General features: G+C 45.9%; 2 protein-coding genes and 1 long non-coding RNA gene across 4 annotated transcripts in view; 1 reads left to right on the top strand and 2 right to left on the bottom strand.

Annotated features, from left to right (window-relative positions):
- Positions 1 to 17275, bottom strand: part of Thor (eukaryotic translation initiation factor 4E binding protein thor) — a 77964-nt gene extending 60689 nt beyond the window's left edge. For both annotated transcript variants that reach the window (XM_070528327.1, XM_070528328.1), the window contains exons 1-3: positions 17114 to 17275; positions 15050 to 15136; positions 12351 to 12433 (exon numbers count right to left, since the gene is read on the bottom strand). In XM_070528327.1, the coding sequence (XP_070384428.1) occupies positions 12351 to 12433; positions 15050 to 15136; positions 17114 to 17260 (317 nt within the window). In that variant the 5' untranslated portion in view covers positions 17261 to 17275. The remainder of the gene's footprint in view (positions 1 to 12350; positions 12434 to 15049; positions 15137 to 17113) is intronic.
- LOC139051321 (uncharacterized) lies at positions 1996 to 9860 on the top strand. The gene is made up of 3 exons (XR_011509329.1): positions 1996 to 5015; positions 5215 to 5427; positions 7399 to 9860. It is a non-coding gene; the product is annotated as an uncharacterized lncRNA (long non-coding RNA).
- Positions 17276 to 17434: 159 nt separating the features above from the next.
- On the bottom strand, positions 17435 to 23385 carry LOC139051357 (uncharacterized). Its single transcript, XM_070528377.1, has 6 exons — positions 23353 to 23385; positions 19394 to 21448; positions 19190 to 19336; positions 18919 to 19092; positions 18436 to 18633; positions 17435 to 18353 (listed from the first exon to the last, which is right to left on the bottom strand). Exons 1-6 carry the CDS (start codon positions 23383 to 23385, stop codon positions 17595 to 17597), a joined length of 3366 nt encoding a protein of 1121 aa, XP_070384478.1. The 3' UTR covers positions 17435 to 17594.
- Positions 23386 to 24873: the final 1488 nt, after the last annotated feature.

Genomic DNA, 24873 nt, shown 5'->3' with positions numbered 1-24873 from the left:
TTTTGATTCTTTTGCGATCACTCACCAGGCTTTTTGTACCTTCCTCATCAATTTCTATACCTCCCAACCGTTCATACAGTTTGTGGGACATTAGGCAGGAGTCTATTGTCGAGTGGAAGTTATTTCTTTCCTCTTCCCGTCGCATTTAATTTCAGTATTAACTATTACAACATCATGGGCCTCACAAAAACCTACTAACATCTGCCCTGTTGCATCTGTCGCCCCATCAAAGTATTCCACATGTGCATTCATGTCCCCTAGGATGGTGATCTCCCGTTTCATAGCTAACTCCCTAATGTCTTTGGCCATACATTTGAAATGTTTTGCATTCTCCTCTTTCGACTCATTCCCCGTTTTCAGATACTCAACTCCCAGGATTGTCTCTACATTCCCCATGGTGCCCTTGAGCCACATGTGCTCACTGCAGCTCTCCCTTACCCTTTCCCAGTCCTGTCCCTTCACTAGCGCCCCAAGGCCTCCTCCTCTGCGGTCTTTCCCATTTCTGTTACACTCTACCCAGGTGTATCCTGCAATGAATGGTGGCTCTTCCTAATCTCTTAAGTGGGTTTCGGCGACTCCATAAACCTGAAAATTTTCCATTTGTAATTGTTCTTCTATTTCGTCCCACTTAATGCGATTTCTTCCCCTCCTGCATGTTGATGAACCCCCATTTACTGCCTTCTTCCTCTTACTCCTCCGTGCTCCTGTCCGTAACGCCCCCCTCCCCTGTCCTTTATATTTTATGTTTTGGCATGCAGGGTTGCCGTGCGTGCCTGCAAAAATGCCTGAGCCCTACGACCCACCCTCGTTCCTGCCATCCCGCAGGTGTAGTGTAGTGAATGCCATCCGGGCCGAAAGGGGGGAAGTTTCTCTTCCTGATCATTCTGTTCATATCCACCACATCACACCTGAGGGCTCGCCTTGGTTGACTAAATTCCAGTGTCGCCCTGATTCTATTGGATTAAATTTTGGTAAAAATTTTATATAATACTGGGAGTAAGCTAACGGGCCTATAATTTTTTAGTTCTTTAACGTCGCCCTTTTTGTGGATTAGTATAATGTTTACATTCTTCCAGTTTTCTGGGACCCTTGCAGTCGATAGACACTTCGTATAGAGAGCCGCCAGTTTTCCTAGCATTATGTCTGCTGCATCTTTGATTAAATCAACTGTTATTCCATCCTCTCCTGCTGCTTTTCCCCGTTTCATGCCTTGCAAGGCCCTTCTGACCTCATCCCTAGTTATAGGAGGAGTTTCTGGATACTCTTAATTATTGTTTCGAATAGAATACGCCTGAGTTGTCTGGGTACTGTGCAGGTCAGTATAGAATTCTTCCGCTGCTTTTACTATGTCTTCGAAATTCCTGATGATACCCGGCCTGCTCATGTTTCAGTGCATACATATTGTGTCCTATGCCAAGTTTACTTCTCACTGATTTCAGGCTGCATCCATTTCTTACAGCTTCTTCAGTCTTTCTCACGTTATAATTTCGAGTATCACTTATTTTCGCCTTGTTGATCAGTTTTGACAGCTCCACCAATTCAATCTTATCTCCCGAGTTGGACACTTTCATTCTTTATCTTTTCTTCATACCTTGATACGCTGCCATACTGATGAATTTAAGTATCGCAGCTGTTTAACATAGGGACATGAGTGATGATCAACCACCGCATATAGAGTTGGTGACGGTATTACACACCTCCCGTCATGGCCTCAAAAAGCCAGTGGTGGTGGTGGTGGTAAACATTTATAACTTGAGCTTTTTTACATTACTTGTGAGGGGCCTCAGGAGCGCGTAGGTTGTCCGGCAGTTTGTGGCCCTCGGCGACCGTCAGAGCCCAGTCCACCAGCCGAGTTTGGTCGGCTGGGTTGGAGCTAGACACTGCGGTCTCCCATCCTTCGACGTCGGTGAGTTTCCACTCGGGGTTGCTGGATCTCAGGGCTGTTCCGTTTGAGCTGCGAGGGCTGGCAATCTTCGGGGCAGCGACCGTCGAACTCTGCCCGGCCCGCTGCCATGACTCGCTTTGTGAAAACAAGAATGCGCCTCGTCAACAACCCGTTGGCGCCGGCATGTCTGCTGCGGTGACTCGCTTTGTAAGGATGAAAATACACTACGTCGCCAAGCGAACGGCGCCGGGATGTCTAGACGCAGTCGGCGGACCAAGTATTGTTAGTGGATTCACCGTCACGGTTTGTTTGGAGCGGGGGAACTCCTGGAAGGAGGTGTTTTGCGACCCGTCTCACGGGTCTTAGAAATCGTCAGTCAATAGACAGACTTGGTGGCCACTGTCTGCGGGGTCAACCCTGAGACCAAGAGGCGCCTGCTCAGGGCAAGACCCGTGTCTGCGAAAACCCTCTCACCTTGGTGTGGTCAGTGAAACCTGTGCGGAAGTGAGTGTGTAAACCCTGCCCCTCAAAGGCGGGTTGGCTATGATGACTTTAGCCGCTCCAAATTGGTCGACGGTAGAACGGCCGTTTTCACTCACCTAGGAATCTAGGGAGGACAGTGTTTATAAGCAGCCGTGGTGCGGCCGCTGAGTGTGCATTCTCTTTCAGTCATGCTAGACTCATGAACTGTAACGTTCTCATGTAGATACTGTAAATAAATCCCATATTCCTTGTTCTCGATGAGAACAAGTCTCTCCCTTCAACAACGTCCTCAGCGTGGATGAGTTGGACGACAGCATGGGCCAGCTACCATCTATTTCATGCCCGACCCCAACCCTTACAGGGCATAAGAACATTATGTGATGGAAGTTGGCTCTAGGCCCGCCGCAGAGCGCATATTCCTGTCGATGAACCAGGGCGAGAAAATCTGGAGAGAGGAAGGTTTGTGCCTGAAGCTGGCGCCAGGTAGTTTGCAGAAATTTCGTTAAGGATTTATGTGGTGGAGGATATCTCAATCGCATTTCACGGTAGTGGAGGGTGATCGAATGATATTCCACCAATCAGTCTCTGGCTTTATCCAGGTCATCGGACGGCGTGGCTCGGTTGACGGCTACTCGAGCGATAGAATGGGCCATCTCGTTGCCTGGATGGCCCGCGTGCACCCAGATGAGCTTAATTGGTCTGAGGGGGGTCTGACGATTGAGAATTTTCTGTGCCGGTTCACGAACTCGGCCTTTGGAGTAGTTGCGGATTGCAGTTTAGGAGTCGCTAAGGATAACCTCGGCAGCGGTGGTTGAGATGGCCTGGGCTATGGCAGCCTCCTCCGCCTCTAGGGATGTGCTCGTCTGTATTGTAGCAGCTGTGGTGTAACCAAGTTGATGTGACACTACACTTACGGCATAGGCCGGTTTCTGTGGGTAGCTAGCAGCCTCGACACACACAGTGAGGCGGTCGTGCTGGTGTTGTTTGTAGAGGGCTTTTGCCCTGGCCTGCCTTCGCGCCTCGTCGTGATGCACAAGGTGCCCGTGTTTATACATGGGGAGAATAGTGATGCAGTTTTCTATGTCTGATGGTAAGGGACATGTCTGATCGGCCTTGGAAGTCGGGATTAGTCCTAGTTGGTCCAGGATATGTGCCGATCCTGTGGTGGTAGAGGACACCCTCCCAATTTGGGCTGTGCGATGGGCTTCCGTGAGCTCATCAAATGTGTTATGTACCCCATGCAAAGGAGGCGCTCATTGGGCGTGTGCCTGGGGAGGTTAAGTGCTGTCTTATACGCTTGCAAACGTATAAGGACATCCACTTTTTCCGTTTCCGCCCGGTTGAGATGTAAGTATAGGAGCGAGTGTACTTCTCTGCTCATGACAATTGGCCTGCTCTAACTTTCTTAGGTCATGCTCTCTTATCCCATTGTGTATATTGGCTATGCGCTTAATCAGGCACATAGCGTGATGTACTGTGGTGGTGAGTTTGTTCTTTTTCGCCGTGTGTCTGCCGCTGTTCTGTATGACCATGCCAAGCACTCGCAGCTGTGTGACCTCTGGAATGGAGTACGTCCTCATGTGGATACGGATGCTCGGGGGTGGAGTTGGGTCGGTGCGACTCTTGGTGGGGGGAGAACAAGAAGTTCCGCAGCTTGGTCGGGGAGCACGAAAGGCCTATTGCCGTAGCCCGCTCCACCACCACATCGGCCCCTGCTTGTAAGGTCGCCTCCATGTCGCTTATGTTGCCTGTGGTGGTCCACACGGTAGTATAATATTCGTACCATTAACTTACAGGCGGAGACAAGTTAACGAACTAGATCCTGCATTACATGTGGGCAGTCGGGACCCTCCGTCGGAACGCGCGTCATATTTTTCATCTTAATGTAGCCATGGCCATAGGTATATTAGTGTGTGTGTGTGTGTGTGTGTGTGTGTGTGTGTGTGTGTGTGTGTGTGTGTGTGTGTGAGACTTTTTTTCCGAGTCCGCCGGCAACTTCTTTCGTCCACAAAACCGAATAATCAATTGGTAAAATGAAGTGAAAGTACAGAATTTAATGTATTAAAGAGTTTCAAGCATGATTATTCACCCATATTTCGTACTTGTTGGTTCCGAATGTTCTTGCTGTTCAATTTGGTTTACCGTAGGACATTTATTTTTGCAGTAAAGCGGTGCATCACGTTCGTGCAGAAAAATAATGCATCAATTCTAATAGTTTCATGAATTTCATGCATTTGCTTGTGGAACCAGCAGTGTGATCTCTCCTAGTGTATAAACGAGTGCACAAATGTTCTTCTCATTTGTGATCTTAATAATACTTAAGCTGTCGACTTGCATTGTAGTTAGGCAGACATCAATTTTATGGACAGTAGCGATATTTATTTAACATGCTGCTTAAGCACCCTAGAACAGACAGTGTACATTTGCATGTGTTCTGTAGTCGCAAACCATTACAATATGTATGTCACACCTTTTTGCATTTCATATTGCAAAATTGTGCTTTTTCAATTTCTGATGCAGTCAAAATTTCTGTTCCAGACACGCAGTAATGAGGACGGCACCAGTATAAAGCAACACACTCCACGCTCTAAACAGAAGTTGCTGCCTGCTACAAGGCCATTGTGTGGACTTTGGCTGCTACTGCAAGGTAAACAACTCCTGGTTCAGAAATAAGTATGCTTGATATTGGCTTGCTAGTCTTGAGATACATGTCACTTGTTTGCAGCAGATATGAATGTTTGTTCATATTTATGGTTCAGTATAATTGGTTCGAACATAAAAGAAAACACTACATGAGTCTGGCTAATCTGTGCTGTATCTCATGTGTCACTGTTTTGCCCCAACAGAGTCTGTGCCAAGCACATCTTGGTCATCACAGGAGCTCCCATCTACACCAACAGGAAGGGGCTGGAGCCGAATTCGCAAGGCTTTTACATCACGAACAAAGCAGCGCATGCAGAAGAATTTGGATGAGATATCGTCAGCAGAGGACTGTGTCCAGACTGAAAAGAGCTTGATCCACCATTCCACCAGCATGGACATTTGGCTGAGTCATCCAGGTAACTCATAAAGGACTTTCTAGAAATTCTGCGTCTTCAGATGCACCTGCAACTTCTGAACAGTCACGGACGACGCTGGCCAAAAGAATTCCGTCAGTTCGCCCTTAATCAGCTTCCTGGCCATGTCAATTCCATTTGTGCCAAGTGTAATTTTTCTTCTATAAATGCAAGCTTTTTCATTGCCTGTTCTCGTTAGAGATCATTCATCCTCAGCCAAACATAAAAGTCAACTGATCCTTCGCTGATACTTAATACTAGTCACTGTCTAGTAGCGTAACGTATCTGTAGCAGTATCTTCTACTGTATGTTGTCATGTGCAATTCCTCTCCTGAAATAGCTGATGCAGCATCGGCATGTGTCTTGCATTAACCTACGCACCATGTGCTATGCACCATTTTACTTTTCTTGATGTTTTTGGTCTTCAATGCTTGCAGAGCAGAGTGGCTTCTCTCTTGAATGCAAGCTTTCTCATTTTCCATATTCCTAGTATCGTTGATGATTGCTCTTCTTCCTCGATAGCCTGGGTCTTTGCGCAAGCTACACTGAATGATTGATTGCAGAATCTGGTTTTGCTGCCCCACTTGGCTGTGGTCACCGTGTTATGTTTCGCGGATGTGGGTGCCTGGTCAGTTGCGTTCGTAAGCAGTCTCTCAAGGTGAGCATTTGCTCCTGCAGTCCGCCAGCGACATAAGACTCCCAGTATACACGCACTGTAACTGGTGCTCCCCAGTCATTCTTTCCTGCTAGGAGCCAAAAGACTGTTGGTTTCTTGCAAATGGCCAACATATTGTTAGCATGTTGAAGTTCTTTTTTTATTCTTATCGCTTATTGTGTAGTGGAGACAGCTTTCACAACTGGAGAAGAAGCCTTGGAAGCAATGAACACCTCACGAAATCAGCTTCATTGTATCATGTGTCTGCGTCACATCATTTCATGGCTGTGTGAGTGACCCCACTGCTTAACATGTAAGAATGTACATGATGTTTGCCATGCGTTATCCACTTTATCTGCCGGTCAACTCTATCTTGAGACTTAACCTGATGTTGCCTTTAGAGAAATTGTGGCTACGAGCTCGCTTTTGGAGAGCCGGCTATTGAGAATACAGAGTGAGATCAACACATTAAATGCCAGAAAAAGTTGTTGAGGATTTCAGATCGAGAATCTTCAAAGCCCAATTCATTTAGTGGTGTTAACATTCTGCTAAAAGTTGTTGATTGTTATGTTCATATGGTGCCCAAGCATTGCAGTAACTACTACTACTTCATTTGGAGTACATAGTTAAGGGTGTACTTCACATAAGCTGGTGGCTTTCTGCTGCATCTTCAAAAACTGGTTTCTTGTTCAGTTGAGATTTTCAAATTTTGCATTGTTCGTTAGGTGTTGTGTCCAGTTTTATTTTTCAACAGCTTCTTAGTTAAACATCTTAATAGTGAACACAACTTGACCTTTTGCTTGATTTTCTAGACTGCATTCCGTTGTTACAAAACAATTTAACTTCAAAACTGCTTGCACCTTACTGAAAGAATCATTTTTGCAGCAGCCATAAGCACCAATAACACGCACGACATGATTATGAAGATTGTAATATTGTTTTTTGATCTACAGGGTGTCCCAACTATCATGCACTAAGATTTAGATATATGTTGTTTGCCGTCACTTGGATATACTCAGATTATTTTTTGCATTCTGCTTAATTACATAATTACTGAAATAGTTAAACTTCTCAAATAATTAGTTGAAAAGTGTCCATGAGAAAATTGTTGAGTAACATGAAAGCCTCCCGATACAGCTTTCTGTTGCTCATTGTGTGCTACATAAAAGTGTTTTTCAGAAAAGAAGCCCACGAATATACGTAAGGTGCCTTGAGTGGCCAGTCACGTGGCAATTTTATGTTGCAAAGCTATGAATACAACTTAAATGGGTTCTTTTAAGAAAAAGCCTTAGCTCAGAAAATTATCCTTTTTCATGCAGCCAGGTGGAGACAAGGTTTCTTAGAATGGCCATGGCCCTCAAGAAAGATGCCGAGGCCACAGCAGTTGACTGCAGAAGCCAAGACCACAAGCAGTTCCTCCAGTGGCCACGCAAAGGTCCCCAGGGCACAAGTCTAATTCGGTGCCGCCATCTTTCTCCTGCAGCTTTTCTACTTACTTAGCTAACCAGGTGGGTCAAAGATGGCAAAGGGAAAAAGAATCAACAGCTTCAAACATAGAACTTGCTCAAGCTCAATGCAGTTCAGGTATGAAATTCTTCCCTTATCATTTGTCAAAAAAAGGGGAAATAAGTAGATGGTATGATCTTCATATGAACACCTCTTTCCTGCAGAGAATCACAGTGAAAAAAGCAGCTTATGAAGGCTTGAATATTAGCTAGGATGATGTGGCATAGATAGGATAATGATTATGAATGTTTCTGATGAAGGTAGTGGTAGACTGAATAATCAAAGAGTTTAGATATAGATTAAAAGAAAGATTTCATTACACTGCCAGAATTTTAAATCATCCCAATAATTCTTGTGTTTGATAGTCTATGTGTGTCGAGCAGCAGCGCTTCCTGATGCTTGCTTCTTGCTGACATTCTTGTGCTGCATAATTGACCTGTTTAAATTCCCTGTTTCTTCCGTACAAGCAAATTTACATTCATCATAAGAAACCTTGTAGATAATTTCCAGAAACTCACTGATGAGATTAGAGGGCGGCATGCACCCCAGGCTTAGATATGCATTCAAGAGCCTCGTATCTTGCAAATGTTAGAAATACTCCTGCTAAGAAAATTCTTGGTGTCATCCACAAGGTTATTTGCGAATACGAATTTGCCTAAATTGGGAAAAAAGTCAATCTAAAACATGTCAAGCGATATCGCTGACAATGCACACACATTCCAACTGAAATAAATAAAAATAAGTATAGCACCAAATGCGAGAATCATTAGCATGATGCCATTTTTTCAGTGGAATAAAATCTGTCTTCCAATCTAAATCTGGAGTCCTTTATAATTCAGACTACTAAATACCTCATGAGGGTTGTGACATTAAATATACATGTTGTATTTATTCCTCATGACCCGATGATGCTTTAACAGCAGTGAAAGAACTGCGATCACAATACTTAATACCTTATATTGCTCCAGAAATCAGTTTCTCTGCCGACCGTAGCATCCCACACTAACAATTTTTGACAACAAATATGAGTCAGAAGGCACATAACACTTAAGGTGGTGCTATTCGCTTTGATTGTTTGGGAATGAACATCATAGTGTACATGTTATGGCCCTAGGTGTCATTACCATTAAACAACAAAAAGGGGGTTTTGAATTTTGCAAAACTGCATGGAGGTTTTTACTGTGTGCAGTTTAAATTAGAAACCTTCATGACTCTCCACAGCTGCACTCTGCACTCCACAGCTGCACTCCACAATGCACTCTCCACAACTTAGGCTATGCCAGGTGCACTAGTTTACACAGAACACACTCTTCACCTCATCACAGCCCAAGTAGCGATTCGGGTTCTTCAAAGGTGTTTCATTGTATGGGATGGCACATAGCACTTCACTTATTTGCAGAATACTAGTGCATTTCAATTGTGTCATGTGAGATAAATTCATTAGAGAGTTTTAACTTGTCCTAAATGTATTACAGCTGTTTACCGGTAAACAGGCAGCAGCTTGCAGTAACTACAGCTTGTGGAAAAACAATTGTAACTGCCATATTATATGTAACTGCTAGTGCAGACATTGGTAACAGCAATGGTTAGGGTACACTTGTTTTTTTCTACTCTGGAGTATGCATCCTCCATCAGAAAATAGTTTCTTCCTCCTCCTCTTCTACCAGATTGGAATTTGAAGTGAGGTGTAATTTATAGAGCATACTCTTGCATAAACTTCGTGAGCATTTGTCCTTGTCTGTGCCACAGATAATTGTTGCTACGACTGTAAAAGCAGGATGCTTGTTTACAGCACCCGTAGAGAAAAGTCTGTGAATCTTTAACTGTAAACATAATGAATAATCGAATAATTTTTTGTAATTTTCAACAAATTTAGCACTCTTTTCTTTTTACTGTGGTATTTATCAAACTCTAAGGTTGGCACGTTTGCGCAAGGTTTGACTGCAGGATGTCATTTTGCATGAAAAAGTGCACGTGTGTATAACACCTCATCGGCAACGTTCTGCTGCATAGAATGTCATGAGCTTTCGTATGCATCGGTCACCATCTCACCAACCGGCTGCTCCTTTGTTAGTTGGAATGTAGCATTAATGTAAAGCACATTTGATGTTCTAGCAAAAAGAATTGTGCCCTCTGATACTCTAATTCTCCTCACTGATGCCTAGTGTTATAATAGCATGATCGACACCATCAGAGTCAGTGTGGTGTATAATTGTGTGTATTGTGGGGTTGGTGGGGGGGAGGGTACAATAATTTTAGCAACCTTTCTGGATGACTTGAATCAGTATTGTGGAATGCTGTTTGCCTCTTTCACTCATTCTTACCAAATTTCGCTTTGGTTGTGGCAACAAGTATAATGTAGTTTGCTAGCGCTCCGGCCAACATATATAATGTGTAGGCATCTGTGTTGAAAAAAGGACCAGCTAATGGTTTGCCAGGAGCTAATTTAATGGTCCATTTAGACCATTAAATTTTGAGCTTACACCTGTGGTTATCGCTGCTGAATGAATGCCCACCCAGGAGAACTGCCCATAACATTTTCTTCCATTATAATAACACTAAAGCTTTGAACAGCATTAGAACTTATACCGCAGTCACGCGAGCATGCCAAAGGTCCTTTGAAGTTAAGGAGCATTGAGCTTTCAAAGGCGCATTAGTTCAAGGGATATGTGTCGGTGCTACACGGTCTCTAGATGGTCTCCATTGAAGCTTTTAACAGAAACCGCTACGTATCCTTAGTACTGCCATCACCTTGAAAGTAATAAAAAAATATGGCCCAAATGCGTGTTATAATAAATTTGTCATATTTTTTTCAGCTATATTTATTTCTCCTAATACATAGAAACATCAAGACAAGATGCACGCATAGTAAAGGCATTGCTTTACCAAATACAGATGTATTTATTGTAATGATGGCCACCATGTGTACCACTTCGTACACCGCACTGCATGTTGGCGTCGATTATTCGGTGTTGCCCTTGCTTCAGCTGCTTTGTTTCATTCCGTGTGGCTAGGCAGTGGTAGGTACGCATAAAAGCATTAAAATAAAGAACTAGAAAACAAAAGTGACGAGGGAAGAAGATGCGCCAAAAAAGCCGAGGAGACTGGGATGCCTAGCAGCCGCTGACCAAAGAACCAAATCCCACATGGCACCCGTGTTGTGTCAATGTTGCTGCTGACGACAGGGGGTGCCGGCGCTGCTGTACCGGTGCGTTCATGATGGAGATTGCGGGTGTCCCGAAAGTGTTTAGTACTTTAGTAATAGTATTCAGTGCTTATAAGCTTGTTCTGAATAGGTAAAAATTGAACTTCCATAGCTTTAGAGATTCTTTTTCTGCTTTGGGACGCCCGCTAGGCTCGAGAGTATTCCCTTGAGGTTTCAAAGGACGAACGCACACTCCTTTGACTTAAAGCTCCCATCCAGTAGGGCTCCTTTGCTGTGCCTGTCAGACAGTGCGCATTCTCCCTTGAAGTAAAGGATCTTTCGTTCAAAGGACTTTGAAAGTGCCTGTGCGACTGGGGTATTAGATTTGTTTAAAAAAGGACCCATTTCCTTGTTCAAGTAAGACAAAGGTCCCACAGGAAGACAGAAACTTGAAGCCATCATCAATGGCATGAATATAAACAGTGCTTAATGTTTCGCAATCTCGCACCTGGTTATCATATTGCCCATCCCATTTTTTTTTCACAGGCTGCTATTTACTGTTTTGTGGTCATACCCAGTTTAATTTCTATGTGCTTATTTTTTAATATTTGGTCAATATATTTTTCTTCATCGGCTTTCAACAAAATGTGTATTCATAATGTGCCTTCATTTACCATTTACACCGATCTTATCCAGATGCATCTTGATACAAAATTAATTTTCCTTAATTCTTCATTGCTTTCTTCCAAATGTGCAAACAGTTTATCTTAATTCCTATTCTGACTTCTGGGAAGACTAAATCTACTGGTTTAATGATTGCTTACATGTGTAAATCGTTTTCGGTTTTGGTCATCCCTACTGTTTGGAAGAACTGACAGCAGTGCCCCTACCCACTCCATCACGATCACCACTGCGAAGCACACCCTTCCTGCCTTTATTTTAACACTTTGGCTTCTCTTGAGCTCTTATATGCACCAGCTTCCCCTCCCACAATGAGGGTAGGCGCCAGTGAGCTATGTACAAAGAAATGCTGCCAAAGAAAACATTTGCTACCCTGATGACAAGCACCTTTGTTAAAATGTTGGCTACAGCAAATCCCTTGTTCCAACAATGTTGGTCTTTGTACATGATCTTGGATTGTAGCACTTTGTACATGTTTTTCTAACACAGAAGTTACTGCTTTGTTGTGTTCTGTGATTATCCTTTTTTTTTTTGTGAAGGCCTTGATATCATTCTGTAAGCACGAAAATCCAGTAATTAATTAACTCTATTCTGTCCTGTGTAAAGTGTATATATCTAACTAGTATGTGATTATATGCTGGGTGCCTGGCCATAGGGGCATCGAGGGTAACATTCTAGCGGACCAGATGGCCACATCAATTGCATCGCATGCTATTAATCCTACTGCTGCCGTCCCTGTCACAGATCTGAAGCCCTTCTTACAAAGGAAACTGCAAATCTACTGGCAATGTTTGTGGGATGTAGAAACAAATAATAAGCTGCACGTAATAAAGCCACAATTAGGTTTATGGCATTCTGCAACAAAATCACCTGAACGGATGTCCTATTCTGTCGTCTAAGAATAGGACACACATTTGGCACCCATAACGTTTTACTCACTGGAAATGAGCCTCCAATCTGTGGTAAATGCAGGGAGAGGCTGACCGTCCTCCACGTCCTCCTGGAGTGTCGGGATGCTGAATCTGAGAGAAAGAAACATTTTGCCTTAGCATACCGCCAGCACATCCCCCTTCATCCTGTAACGTTACTCGGCCCAGAACTGCTCTTTGACGCCAACGCAGTCCTAGGTTTCCTGAATGATGTTGTGTTACATGTTATTAGCCCCATACATTCATAGCGCCTCCTCTCTTCAGAGGATGCCGCTGTGATAGTTGTTTCATATAGCACATGCCTCTAGGCCCTTGTGTTTCAAGGGTTCTGGCAAGGCAGTAGTGCTCTAGGCAATTTTAGCATCTTACATATTTTGTATACTGCATAAGTCTTTCCCAATGCATTTTAGTGCTCATAGTACACGTCATTAGTCATTGCCTAAGTATTATTACGCATAGATTTTATGCAATTTACACCAACTCTTTTAGGCCCCCTTACAGCCACGTCACATTAACTTCACAGAACCCATCAGGCCACTACGAATTCATTAACACTAGCATGGCGCTCTTTGGCCATACCTGGCCCTTGCGCCATTAAACATCAAGCATCAAATCCTTTTTTCCCGCTTTCTTTAGGATGAAAATTCACTAATATTATTTGTTTCTACTAACAGCAGCAAGTTTATCCTTGCAAGGCGTTTGTGGTCAAGAACAGCCTTCACCAGGAAAAAGTGCAAGACGAGTGATTAAGAAAATAAAGTTGCTTCTGTGATCTAAAGAACTTGAGGACTGAAATTTTGCATTTTTTTGTATATATGCTATGCAATGCATTCATACGACAAAGTGCAAAGTGTTTTTATCTTTTCAGCTATTTCAGTGTGGTGACCTGCTGCTTTGGCTATGAGCTGCGTTCATGAAATTTGCCTTAAAGGGTGTGTACTATTGTGGACAAAAGTACCCTGGAAGTGCGAGCGTCGATCAAATTGCATGTCTGCGTTCAAGACCGCTGGAAACAGTGGGTTACATATGCACATTCCGAATGCACATTAGCGCAGCTGATCCCAGTAGTAGCGCACCAATAAAATTAGGTCGATGCTCGCGCATCCTGAGCAAGTTCGGCCCTGATAGTACATTCTCCAAACAATGAATATGCTTGGTAAGATGAAATACGGGAAGCACCTGTACTTTAATGGATATAGTACAGATTGAGCATACAGGTTTTCGTTTTCTGAATACGAGAAGCACCTGTACTTTAACGGTTATAGTACAAATTCAGTATACTAAGTCTTCTGTTTTCTAGATACGAAAGCACTTGTATTTTGTATTACGGTCTCTCTTTTACGGCTGTCAATTCTATGGAAATGACCGTTCTTTATTTATGCAGAAGAGTGTTCAGTCACACATTGCCAGCAGATTTGCCGTAAAATGAGGAACAATTTTTTTACAGTGTGGATATGGGTGGTTCGAAAATCTTTTTGCTGAAACGACACTGGATGCTGGGCACCGATGCAGGACGCTGTACGCCAACGGTGGATTTTCTGCGACATGGGCTCCTTAACGCTTTCGCGTTAAAACTTGGAGGACATTTAGGCTTCGCCTTTAAGAGTGAAACGTGATAGCATTCAAAGGTCTCCAACTGGTTCTCACGCTTCCTGGCAACTGCAGCTTATGTGACTGTAATGTTCGGGAAACGTTGGCGGTGAACGCTATGCACGAAGGCAAACTTTGTGGTAGAAACTCAGCCTCTTCTGTCCTGGAGGTAGCGCGCAGCCACGCCAAAGAAATTGCATCACCTTCAGGTTTCTGTTATTGTTTTGCACTTTTAATATTTAAGTCGGGGAATAATATAAAAGGCATGTGCTTTCACTGTTTTGTTTCATGACATTTGTTTGTCGGCTGTCATTCTCAAAATTCCGAGGAATAGCTTTGTCAACAATGTAAGACAAGGTATGAGCAACTTCAGTGATAGAATGGTGTGGCAATATAACTTGCCTATACAGCACGTCATATAGCAAGGCGGAGCATATACATATACCTAAATACATATAGAAATTTTCGCTTGTGGACGACTCCGCCGGTGCAAACATCGGACTATCTGCAACAATTAAGGGGAGCCCTCAACGCTATCGCGTTAAAAAATGTTATGCTAACTGGATTAAATTATTATGTCGCCTGATAGTTTGTACTTACTAAGTGACGCCAAACCAACATTCACATGATTTTCAGCATGTATTCCACTTTATTGGGTAAATTTGGAACTATGCTTTTCGCCTTTTATGCGTTAAGAGAAAAAAAAAGGTATTTTTCATTCTGTTTTTAGAGCCCTTAAATCTCTACTAGTGCGTGTTTCGTAGGGTCCGTTGGCAAGCGGATTTACGTATAGCTATAGGGTGAAGAGTTAAAAGCAAGTGGAAGCGTTTATCACCTGTACGTGAGGCGCTCATTTCCTGGACAGGCGGTTGCATGGTCCCTGTTTTGCATGCAGAAATACCCGAATGTTATACTTAGTTTCACCTTTATTTAGTTTTTTCTCGGCCAGCAATGCTCTCATGACTTCTCATCACTTCCTCGCGAGCTGGCTCTGTAGCTCTCCGCTAAGCCACCACATTTTTACAGCAAAGCTGTCTATGCCTAGGATCTGGCGGACCGCGTCCGCGCGTAGACCAACAATTTTTCATACGTGGGCCCATCCGGAAGATAGTGCAATACCAGGCCGACCCGCGGTGGAGGTGAAGCAGGCGTGAAGCACTCCCCGTACGTGGGTTGACCCCAAAGGTAGTGCAATACCGGGCCGACCTGCGGCAGAGGTGAAGCAGGCATGAAGCACACCAACGTTACTAGATACTTTTCAGTTGTAAAACTCCGCCTGGGAGCGGCGCGAGAACGTGACCCTCTGCCGTCTCCACTCGCGAGGTGGCGCTGCCGCCACGGTTGGCCTAGTGTTCCTGTACAAGCTCCCGCAGGGAGCAGAGTTGCGCATAGGTCCGCCGTCGTGATCCAGCTCTGCAGCGAAGCCACTCCTCATGCGCGCAGGAGCCAAATGCCGCGCGGTGTTCCACCTTTTTCTCTAGTGGTCGCGAGCTATAAGCGCCAATTGTTCGCAGGCGCTTAGCAAAGGGCACTTCTTAATACAGGTTACGCTCGAACGAGTCATTCGTGCAGTCGGAGGGGGTGGGCTTCCAACCAACCGAAACTTTGTAAATACCTATGTAAACACGCATATACAAACACAAACATGAACGTACAAATAGGGGTAAGACCGTCTTCGATTCCCCAAAATAAAATACTCCCGTGGCTCGAACAGCTCCAAAGTTCGCTCGCAAACGCGCAGTACGTTGCCACAAAAGGCGGTGCAATGATTTTCAGCATGCATATGAAGTTGACTTATCACTGTCAGAAAGCAAGAAATGTTTTAAAGAGTGCTTAAAACTTCACACACGTAAGGTGGACACTTAGCGCATTTTGGCTGCCGAAACCAGCCGATTAATGACCGTCGCCAAGAGGGCTATCGTGCCTGCAGTTATGTCAGTGACCGCTAACAGAGCGTCATTTATCACTAACCATCGTTCACAACAGCTGCACGTTTTCGATACATGCGGTGCAGACACAGATTTAAGCGCATTTCAAATGTTCACATGCGCACATTTTAAGCAAAGCTTACTTTTACGATTCATTCATACCGCAGACTAATCAGCTATATAGTAGCAGCAAATCTGCAAGTAGAAAAAGATTCAAGATGCAAGAGCTTCTAGATCAAATTTATTTCATACAAGGGAATGCATGAACGGCTGCTGGCCGCAGGCCAAGTGTGCTGGTTCTTGGAACCTTTGGGGCAGAATTCAAAGAAACTGGAAAGGCAACAAGCTATTAAGAGTAACAACAAGTTATTTTTATTGCAATCACATCAAGATGGCAAACTTGCAGAGTAATTATTCACACAGTGCAGACTGTAATCTGACAACACATTTTTCTTTATCTCTTACCACTCGGAGGAAAGCCAGTAGTTGAAGACACTGTATCAAATCAATGAAATCACTGAAGCAGGTTTTGGCCAAAAAGCCAGGTTACAAAGCTTTGTGACCAATCGCATCAGAGGCAAGGAAATTTTACGTCATTGAACAGTGCATTCACTCCACTCCCGGCCACAGGAAACAGCATTCACCAAAGCACAACGTAGATTTCTAGCGTGTTTAAATGAACGACAAGTTTTTGTTCCACTGGCTGATACATGATGCTCACAAGTTAGCACACATACAATTGCGGCTTAGCTTCTATGGCAGCAAGTAGTTAACAAAATAAATAAGCCTGTGCGCTTCAAAACAATAAATTGACTAGAATCAATTTTACTGTTCGCAATACTTCACACGGAGAAGGAATATATTACAATTATCACAGCTCGAGAGCTAAATATGCATATGCCAACTTAGCATCCGTTTTATCCTTGTTCCCTTGTGTGCTTTCTGCAAAGATGTCCTAGCTCTTCAGAAATTGCGGTTGACGAGAGAGGTACATATTATTCATTTCAATTTTAAATTCTGAAGCGTGCATTCAACGTCAAGAAGCCCGGACTTGTTAGCAACAACGCTCTCACTATAGTATCAGTGTGTATCCAGCTAGTTTGCTTGGCTGAAGCATTTACTCCTATGGCTGACTTCCCTGCGGTTTGTGCAGTGTGGTGCACTGCACCCCGTCATACTGGAGTACAAGTGCCAGTACGATGTGTTTCGTATCACTTAACCAAGGTCCTTGACTTCACATCGTCGAATACCGTACCTGAAACCCGCAGCTGCTCCTCTCAACGCACGATCGACGGTCCGCTGATTGCAATGGCGATGGCACTGACGGAAACGACGAGTTCGCATGAGTCGGCGATGCGCCCGCAAAGTTGGCTTCGCAGCGGCGCGGATCATTTGACGTCATTTTTCGCGCTCGGCCAATAGCGGTGCGAGCGGCGCCGGAAAAGGTATGCGCAACTCTGCTCCCAGCGGGAGCATATACAGGAACACTAGGTTGGCCCGGTTGGCTGCGGAAGCTTCCCAAGGCAGCAGCGCGCTGCCGACTCAATGCCATGTTTTTTTTTTTTTTTTGCTGGTCTCCGCGGCGCTAAGTATTCGAAGAATATCCTTTTTACATTGTGCACTCTGTAAAAAGCAGCTAATAGGTGAATGAAGGGGTCAGTGAGGCTTTTCGTTTTGGCATGTTTTATGTACACATGAAAAAAAACGGGAGCGGTACAACAGCGGTACATCGATATTCACAAAAGACGCGCTTTCTTGGTTGCTACAGATACCTTGTGGCTGCTTTCTAGTTGACAGTTTATATCCCTGGAGTAAAAATGCATCCGCATAACAATAAAGAAATTCAGTACTTCGCACGTGAACGCGAACATATGCTCTGTACAACCAAGAAGAGGGAGGCAGCACCCCTCTAGGTCATCTAAAACTTTCCAAAATATGTCCCCGCAAAGGCCTGCCTCATCCAGGGAAGCTGACACACTTTTGTTAGCAGTCTTCATAAAGCCCAGCATCTTTGGCGTCGGGTGCTTTAACGAACCTTGCTTGAAACTTCTGTACTCAGTTAAGTAACTGTCGCAACCAACTGCTGGGGTTTCAGAGCTTATGTCCGCTATACATAGATCACATGGTGCGCCCTTTCTGACTTTATGTATGATATATCCACACAGATAATAAACAACATTGTCCTCTATGTTTCCTCGAGCATAGGTGTGCTCATTGCAAGCACAATCTGGTGAACTGCTTGGCTCCAGGCAACTTATCAACGACGCCTCAATGGCACTGCGAAGACTACTTTGCTTTGACTTGCAGGCTTCTCTGGTCTGCTGGAATGTGTCGTTGACGCCGACGAGCACAGGGCTTGGCACACTTTCCACACTCCCACGTAGCGCTGCTTTAACAGGTGTATACAGGCTTAGAAGGCGGAATATCTGCGTGAAGTTGGTTATAGTTGGATGGGACTCATCTCCACCGAAGGAACGCACCAGTCCAAAGTGTCGCTGAAAAAACAGAGTGGGTGAATTTTCTAGCAAATAGTACAATGTGAATGCAGTCACAACAAATGTGAACAGTGTGCCTTACCTCCAGTGGATCTTGATTTAACTTGGCTGTCAAAACATAGAGCGCACCCTGACACAGCAGATCATCAACAATATCTAAAGTGGACATCAGAGTTACTCGCAGCGACTCTGTCGTTTGTTGTGATGCAAAAAGCTTCAGGTTTTTTTGGATTGCATTCTGCTCTGTCACGTTTAGCAGTTCCAAAAAATCTTTGATGACCTGAAATGAATAGCATAACAAGTTTATAGCCCTTAGGAAATGCACACAAAGTTCAAAGGCTGTGGTCTGGTACACTATTTCGTCGTAGAATGCTCGCAAGTTTTTAATAACACAAACAAAAAAGAGGAGTAAAAACAAAGTGATAGTTAGGAAGGGCAATGCACTCTCCCTAGCTATCACTTTGCCTATTTCTCGTTGTTTTTCTTGTTTCATTGCTGTTCACTGGCATTGTATGACGCAATAATGTAATAACTCGCCCAACAAACCACCCATATGACGCATTACCTGTATTTCCTTCGAGTGGCGCCTGACTCCTCTGGCTGGCAGCTTTGTGTTCAGGGCATCAAACAAGTCATTCAGCATCATGGTAAAAGTCTCTGTGCCTTCCGAGTCTTCCATGCCTGCTGCCTTGGCTTCTCGGTACACTCTAATACCAATGGCCGTTCCACGGCTAAACAGCTGTTAAGAAATAACATCTCAGTTAGTCTTATGAAAGGAAGCAATGGTATTTACCGACCCATTTACATGAAAAATGCACGTTCTAAGTGATAAACACCTGTGTAGCCAGTCGGACGCTCTGCTTACGAAGATTGTCAGGGGCAACATGGGCTTTTGACAGCTTTGGGACTACTCGCACGTATTTATCCTTTTCTGCTTCATAGAGTGCACTGTAATGTTTAAAGTTGATTTGATGATGACCGGCCTGAAAGAAAAACTAAATGTTAAAACTCAAGACAATGACTACGGTGTTGTTTCTTACCATTCCAAAGTTGTGCTTTTGTAGATGATTCCTGATGCACTTCATGATATGGGGAACATCACAGACGAAGTATATCTTTTGGGAAAGATCCCAAGGGTTCTCAATGTAGTGACGTGCGGAATGTAACTTTCCAGACAGCCCAAAATGACTCCACATTGACTTATTGTTGCCGGCCCCATCACTGATTACAGCAAGCACCGAGGCATTGTTCTTGCGCAACTCAAGGATGGCGCTCAACACAAGCTCCGAAAGGATCCTTCCAGGTGCTGCTCCTCTTGTTGCGAAGCTTGCTATCGGCTGCACCCAGCCCTCGAAGAGCGGCACGAACATGAGAACTAGTGCATGATCTGCGAGTTGATTTGGGTTTTCGGCTTTCAGGTCACCGTAGTCAACAAAACCATCCATTCTGCAGGAAGCTTTGTTAAATGCAACAGCCTGCTTCAGTTTGATTTCATCAAGCAGTAACACACCATACTGTTTAAGCTGATCCTTGTCGTGGAAGTGTAGCTTAATATTCCTCAAGGCAACTTCATTGAAGCCGAACCTGCAAGGGATGCCACTGATTATTTGTTGCAAGCGTGCCTTGGAAGGAAGCGGCAACAGTTCCATGTCCGAAATTAGGGTGTATGCTTTTGGACTTGATAGTCGTAAGAAAAGGCAGGTCATTAGCCACTCGTTGTCGTACCGCCTCCCTTTCTTGGCCCGAGCCCTCGATGCCATCAAAGCTGACTTAAACAAGAGCTGCTGCTTTGCTGGGAGAACGTGGAGAGCACTGTCGATCTTCGCTTCAGTGATATTGCGAAGGGAGTTCTTCACGACCGCAAGCTCATGTTTCAGTTTTTCTCTTTTAAGTGTTGCCCGTATTGCTTTGCGACGCAAAGGTTTCAAACAGATGCTTCTTTGCCTTGGTTTTCGGTGCTGGCGCTTTTTCATACGGTCCATGAAGAGTTTACTTAGCATCTTACATTCTGGGCAGGTGGTGTTTAAGCTTATGACAGTACATGTCTTCCGTCTCCACGTTTCACCGCCTTTCGTGGCAACCGTTGATGACTCGATTTCTGGATAGAGCTTGGCGGGGATACCTTCGCACGGTTTCATTTGGTCTGTGTAGCTGAGCAGATATTTCAAGTCACGAAGTGAAGTCCTTTGGACGGACGTGTTTGTGGCATAGATGGTTGACGGTACAAGTAGGCCGTTCGCACTAACAGTTAGCTCAAGGTCGCTTGATATTGTTACGGCTTTTTCAATGCGAGGAATAGCGTTTTCCAGTACAAGTTTGAACAGCACAACCGTATCATCAACTGCTTCCGTCGACCAGCCTTCCACGCGTTCGCCCGCTTTAGCGATGGTCGAAAGCTCGGCGAAGAGCGATGCAGGGCTATCGATGGCAACCGCGTCGTCCGTGGAGCGCACTCGTTCACTATGGTCAGATTCATTGGGCACTGCGTTTTCATTTTCGCCTCCATTTTGTTTCTTGCGGCGCTTAACTTCACGAGCTGGTCTCACAGTGGGTAGCTTGCGCTTCTTTGAGGGCTTTGATAAATATTTCGGGCAATTTGGAAAGAGACATGGTACAGCGTCTTCCTTTAACGCCCACTTATCACGTGGTATGGCGACCACTTCACCATTTATGTTGTGCACGAAATCTTTAACGATGTCTTCTGGCTGGAAGTGTACGTCACACACCACACAAGAGCTGGAAAGTTCTTTGTCGAGCCTCGGAATCGCACGCTGCCATTCGCGAAGGCGGGGATGAGTCTTCGGCGGCCTGAAAAAATGTCTCTTCTCGTTTGAAGATTGCACTGAGTCGTACCCACTCCTGCAGCATGCTTGCTCACAAGGGGAGCAGCATATTTCTGGAACACAAATAAGAAACGCGCAAAACGTGGCACGCTGCTGCACTCGTCGGTCTCTGTCCGCTCGCACAAACGTTGCTCGCACCAACGTGGTGGCTCGCACCGCCCGCCTTCGGGCCGACCGTGTCGCGCGCGCCGCCCCGCGGCCGCGACAGAAAGGGGTCAGGTGCCGCGGCGGAGTTTGGCAACTGAAAAGAATCTAGTAACGTTGAAGCACACCCCGTACGTAGGCCAATCCCGCAGTTAGTGCAATACCGGGCCGACTTGCGGCGGAGGTGAAGCAGGCCTGAAGCACTCCCCGTACGTGGGTTGACCCGAAAGGTAGTGCAAAAATTGGAGGACGCTTAAGCTTCGCCTTCAAGAGTGGGACGCGACAGCGTTCCCGTCGACCCGCCAAGGGGTATAAGACAATGCGCTACGGCACAGCAATCACTTACGATGCGCCCCGCATCGGACTTAGCGCCCACCTATCACGCGGTGAGCGTCGAGCAACGCAGCGTTCGGCGCGTCAACGAAACGTGCGCCTGAGCGAACGAAACGAACCAAAGAACTCGGTGTCTCGGAGGGGAAACGATCTACGCCAGCCAAACGTCGTGATCGGCACGGGCAGAGAGATAGATAGTAATCTAAACCGGATGCACGGCGAAGCGTCGTCAGGGGAGAGGGAGTCCTGCGACGCGCCTGGCAGCGGTCCCAATGCGCGCGCGGCGCGCCTCCTGTCGGGGCAGCGCCGTACACTGAGAGGAGGGGGTCTTCTGTGTTTGCCGCAAGATGGCTCTGCGTGTGCGGAAAGCGCAGAAGAAATGCAGCGGAAACGCACTTCGCAACTCGTGTAATTGTGACTTCTGTACGTTACATGTTCATAATTACCGATATACACCGCAGTATAACTTTCCACGGCTCGTTTCGAAGGCAACACCGCATTCACTAGAGGCGCGTTTGCACCGCTTGGAAGCATCGAACTCGTGGCTGAGTGGTAGCGTCTCCGTCTCACACTCCGGAGACCTGGGTTCGATTCCCACCGGGCCAATCTTGGAAGTTGCTTTTTATTTATGAAGCGCCTGCCGTGATTTATCGCTCACGGTCAACGCCGCCGACGCCGACACCCGACGCCGACGACACCGGCTTTTCTGCGACACGAGCTCCTTAACGCTATCGCGTTAATACCGGGCCGACCTGCGGCAGAGGTGAAGCAGGCGTGAAGCACTCCCCGTACGTAGGCCAATCCCGCAGTTAGTGCAATACCGGGCCGACAGGAGGCGGAGGTGAAGCAGGCGTGAAGCACTCCACGTACCTGGGTTGATTCCGACGGTAGCGCAATACCGGGCCGACTTGCGGCAGAGGTGAAGCAGGCGTGAAGCACTCCCAGTACGTGGGCGGTCCAGAAGCTGGTGCAATACCGGGCCGACCCGCGGCAGAGGTGAAGCAGGTGTTAAGCACTCCCCGTACCTGGGTTCATTCCGAAGGTCTATAGTGCAATACCGGGCCGACCCGCGGCGGAGGTGAAGCAGGCGTGAAGCACTCCCCATACGTGGGTTGATCCCAAAGGTAGTGCAATACCGGGCCGACGAGCGGCGGAGGTGAAGCAGGTGTTAAGCACTCCCCGTACGTGGGTTGATTCCGAAGGTATAGTGCAATACCGAGCCGACTTGCGGCGGAGGTGAAGCAGGCGAAGTATTCCCCATCCGTGGGTTGACCCCAAAGGTAGTGCAATACCGGGCCGACTTGCGGCGGAGGTGAAGCAGGCGTTAAGCCCTCCCCGTACGTGGGTTGATTCCGAAGGTGTAGTGCAATACCGGGCCGACTCGCGGCGGAGGTAAGGGCCGATTTACGCTCGAGCCGCCCATCGCCGCAAGCCGCACCGCACGCTTGCGGTCGCGCGAAAAATTGCACGTATCCAGAACTTCTGCACAAATTACCGTTTACATTGTGTACACAATGTATACATTACACATTCGAAATGTGTACACAAGTGTTTGATACGTGCAATCTTTCGCGCGACCGCACACGCGCACGTGCGGTGCGGCTTGCGGCGATGGGCGGCTCCAACAGGCCCTATAAGCGCTCCCCACACGTGGATTGATCCCGAAGATAGTGCTATACCGGGCCGACCCGCAGCGGAGGTGAAGCAGGCATGAAGCACTCCAGTACGTGGGTTGATCCCGAATGTATATATAGTGAAATACCAGGCCGACCTGCGGCAAAGGTGAAGCAGGCGTTAAGCACTCCCCATACTTGGGCCCATCCCGAAGATAGTGCAATATCGGGCCGACCCGCGGCGGACGTGCAGTTCGCCATTAAGGGGCCCACATACACAGCTTCGCTGGTCATCCTTCACAGAGTGGACAGCCACTGAGTTTTTTCTTCTGCGTCTTTTCTCACTTACCTGATCTCTTCTCACGGTATACGAGTGCCTTTTTCGATATCCTATAGAATGATAATTTAGTAATACAGCTCAAATTATTATTTTTCTCTTTAGTGTCTCTTAAAGGGCCCCTCACCAGGTCTGGCCATTTTGAGCTGACAAGCGCAGAACATATACAATGCGTGATAACGATCGCGTTTGCAAAGAAAATACATCGCTACGTGCCGCGGAAAGGTCTGAAATTTCAATCCGAACACCATTTTGTAAAACAAAATGGTGTTCGGATTGAAATTTCGGATTGTTCGGATTGGAAACACCAAATGTAAAATTTCTATTCGACTATAATTCCACTTAGCCGACGCGAAGTTTTGTGAATAAAATCCTGCAATCGTGCTTCATTTCAAAAACTGCGTACACTCTCATTTACTCGCTCAGCGCGATGTTTTATGACTGATTCACACGATATATTCTCCCTGCCCGCGAGGGCTGTGGTTATATGAAGAAATTTAATGAAAGCAAAAGAAATTCTGGGATCTTACGCGCCAAAACTGCCATATGATTATGAGGCACGCCGTAAGGGGGTTTCCGGATTCATTTTGAACCCCTGTGGTCCTTTAACGTGCACCTAAATTTAAGCATACGCGAGCGTTTTCACATTTCGCCCCCATCGAAATGCGGCCACCGCGGCCGGGTTCGAATCGGCGACCTCGAGCTTAGCAGCGCAACGCCGTAGCCGCTGGGCTACCACACCTGGTGGTGATATAGCAGACACATTAAATATACAACGTTTGTTGTCTTCCAAATATGTTGGCATTTATAGAACTAGAGCAAGAAAAAAAAATACAGAGAGTAATTGGAGAGCGCCGTGTTACTCGAGAAGCAGTCGGAGCGCGAGAAAATGCGTGAATGAAGCTTACTGGGGGCGAGGAGTTACGAAGTCGCCATCTGTCGGAAGCGCCTCCTTTGCGTAGTATGAGGGATCACGCGGCGCGCTCCTCATAGGTTTCACTCCTCATAGATCACGCGGCAGCCCTCCGGAACATTTACGTAAGTACTCTCCAAACGAGGGAAGTTTTTTACTGTCGATATAATAATATTGGGCAAACTGAAAGCACAGAATCGTTCCCAGACGCTATCTCTTTACCGAATACGTATACAGTGAACGCCACTGCGCGCGGATGTCGCGATGGAGTCTCCCGAACCGGCTTCTTGCGTGAAAATCAGGCATACGCTGAGAGTAAACTATGTGAAATATGTTC

This window comes from Dermacentor albipictus, unplaced genomic scaffold, assembly GCF_038994185.2.
Source record: "Dermacentor albipictus isolate Rhodes 1998 colony unplaced genomic scaffold, USDA_Dalb.pri_finalv2 scaffold_11, whole genome shotgun sequence".
Taxonomy (NCBI): Eukaryota; Metazoa; Arthropoda; class Arachnida; order Ixodida; family Ixodidae; genus Dermacentor; species Dermacentor albipictus.
This window is presented reverse-complemented; position numbering and strand designations above follow the sequence as displayed.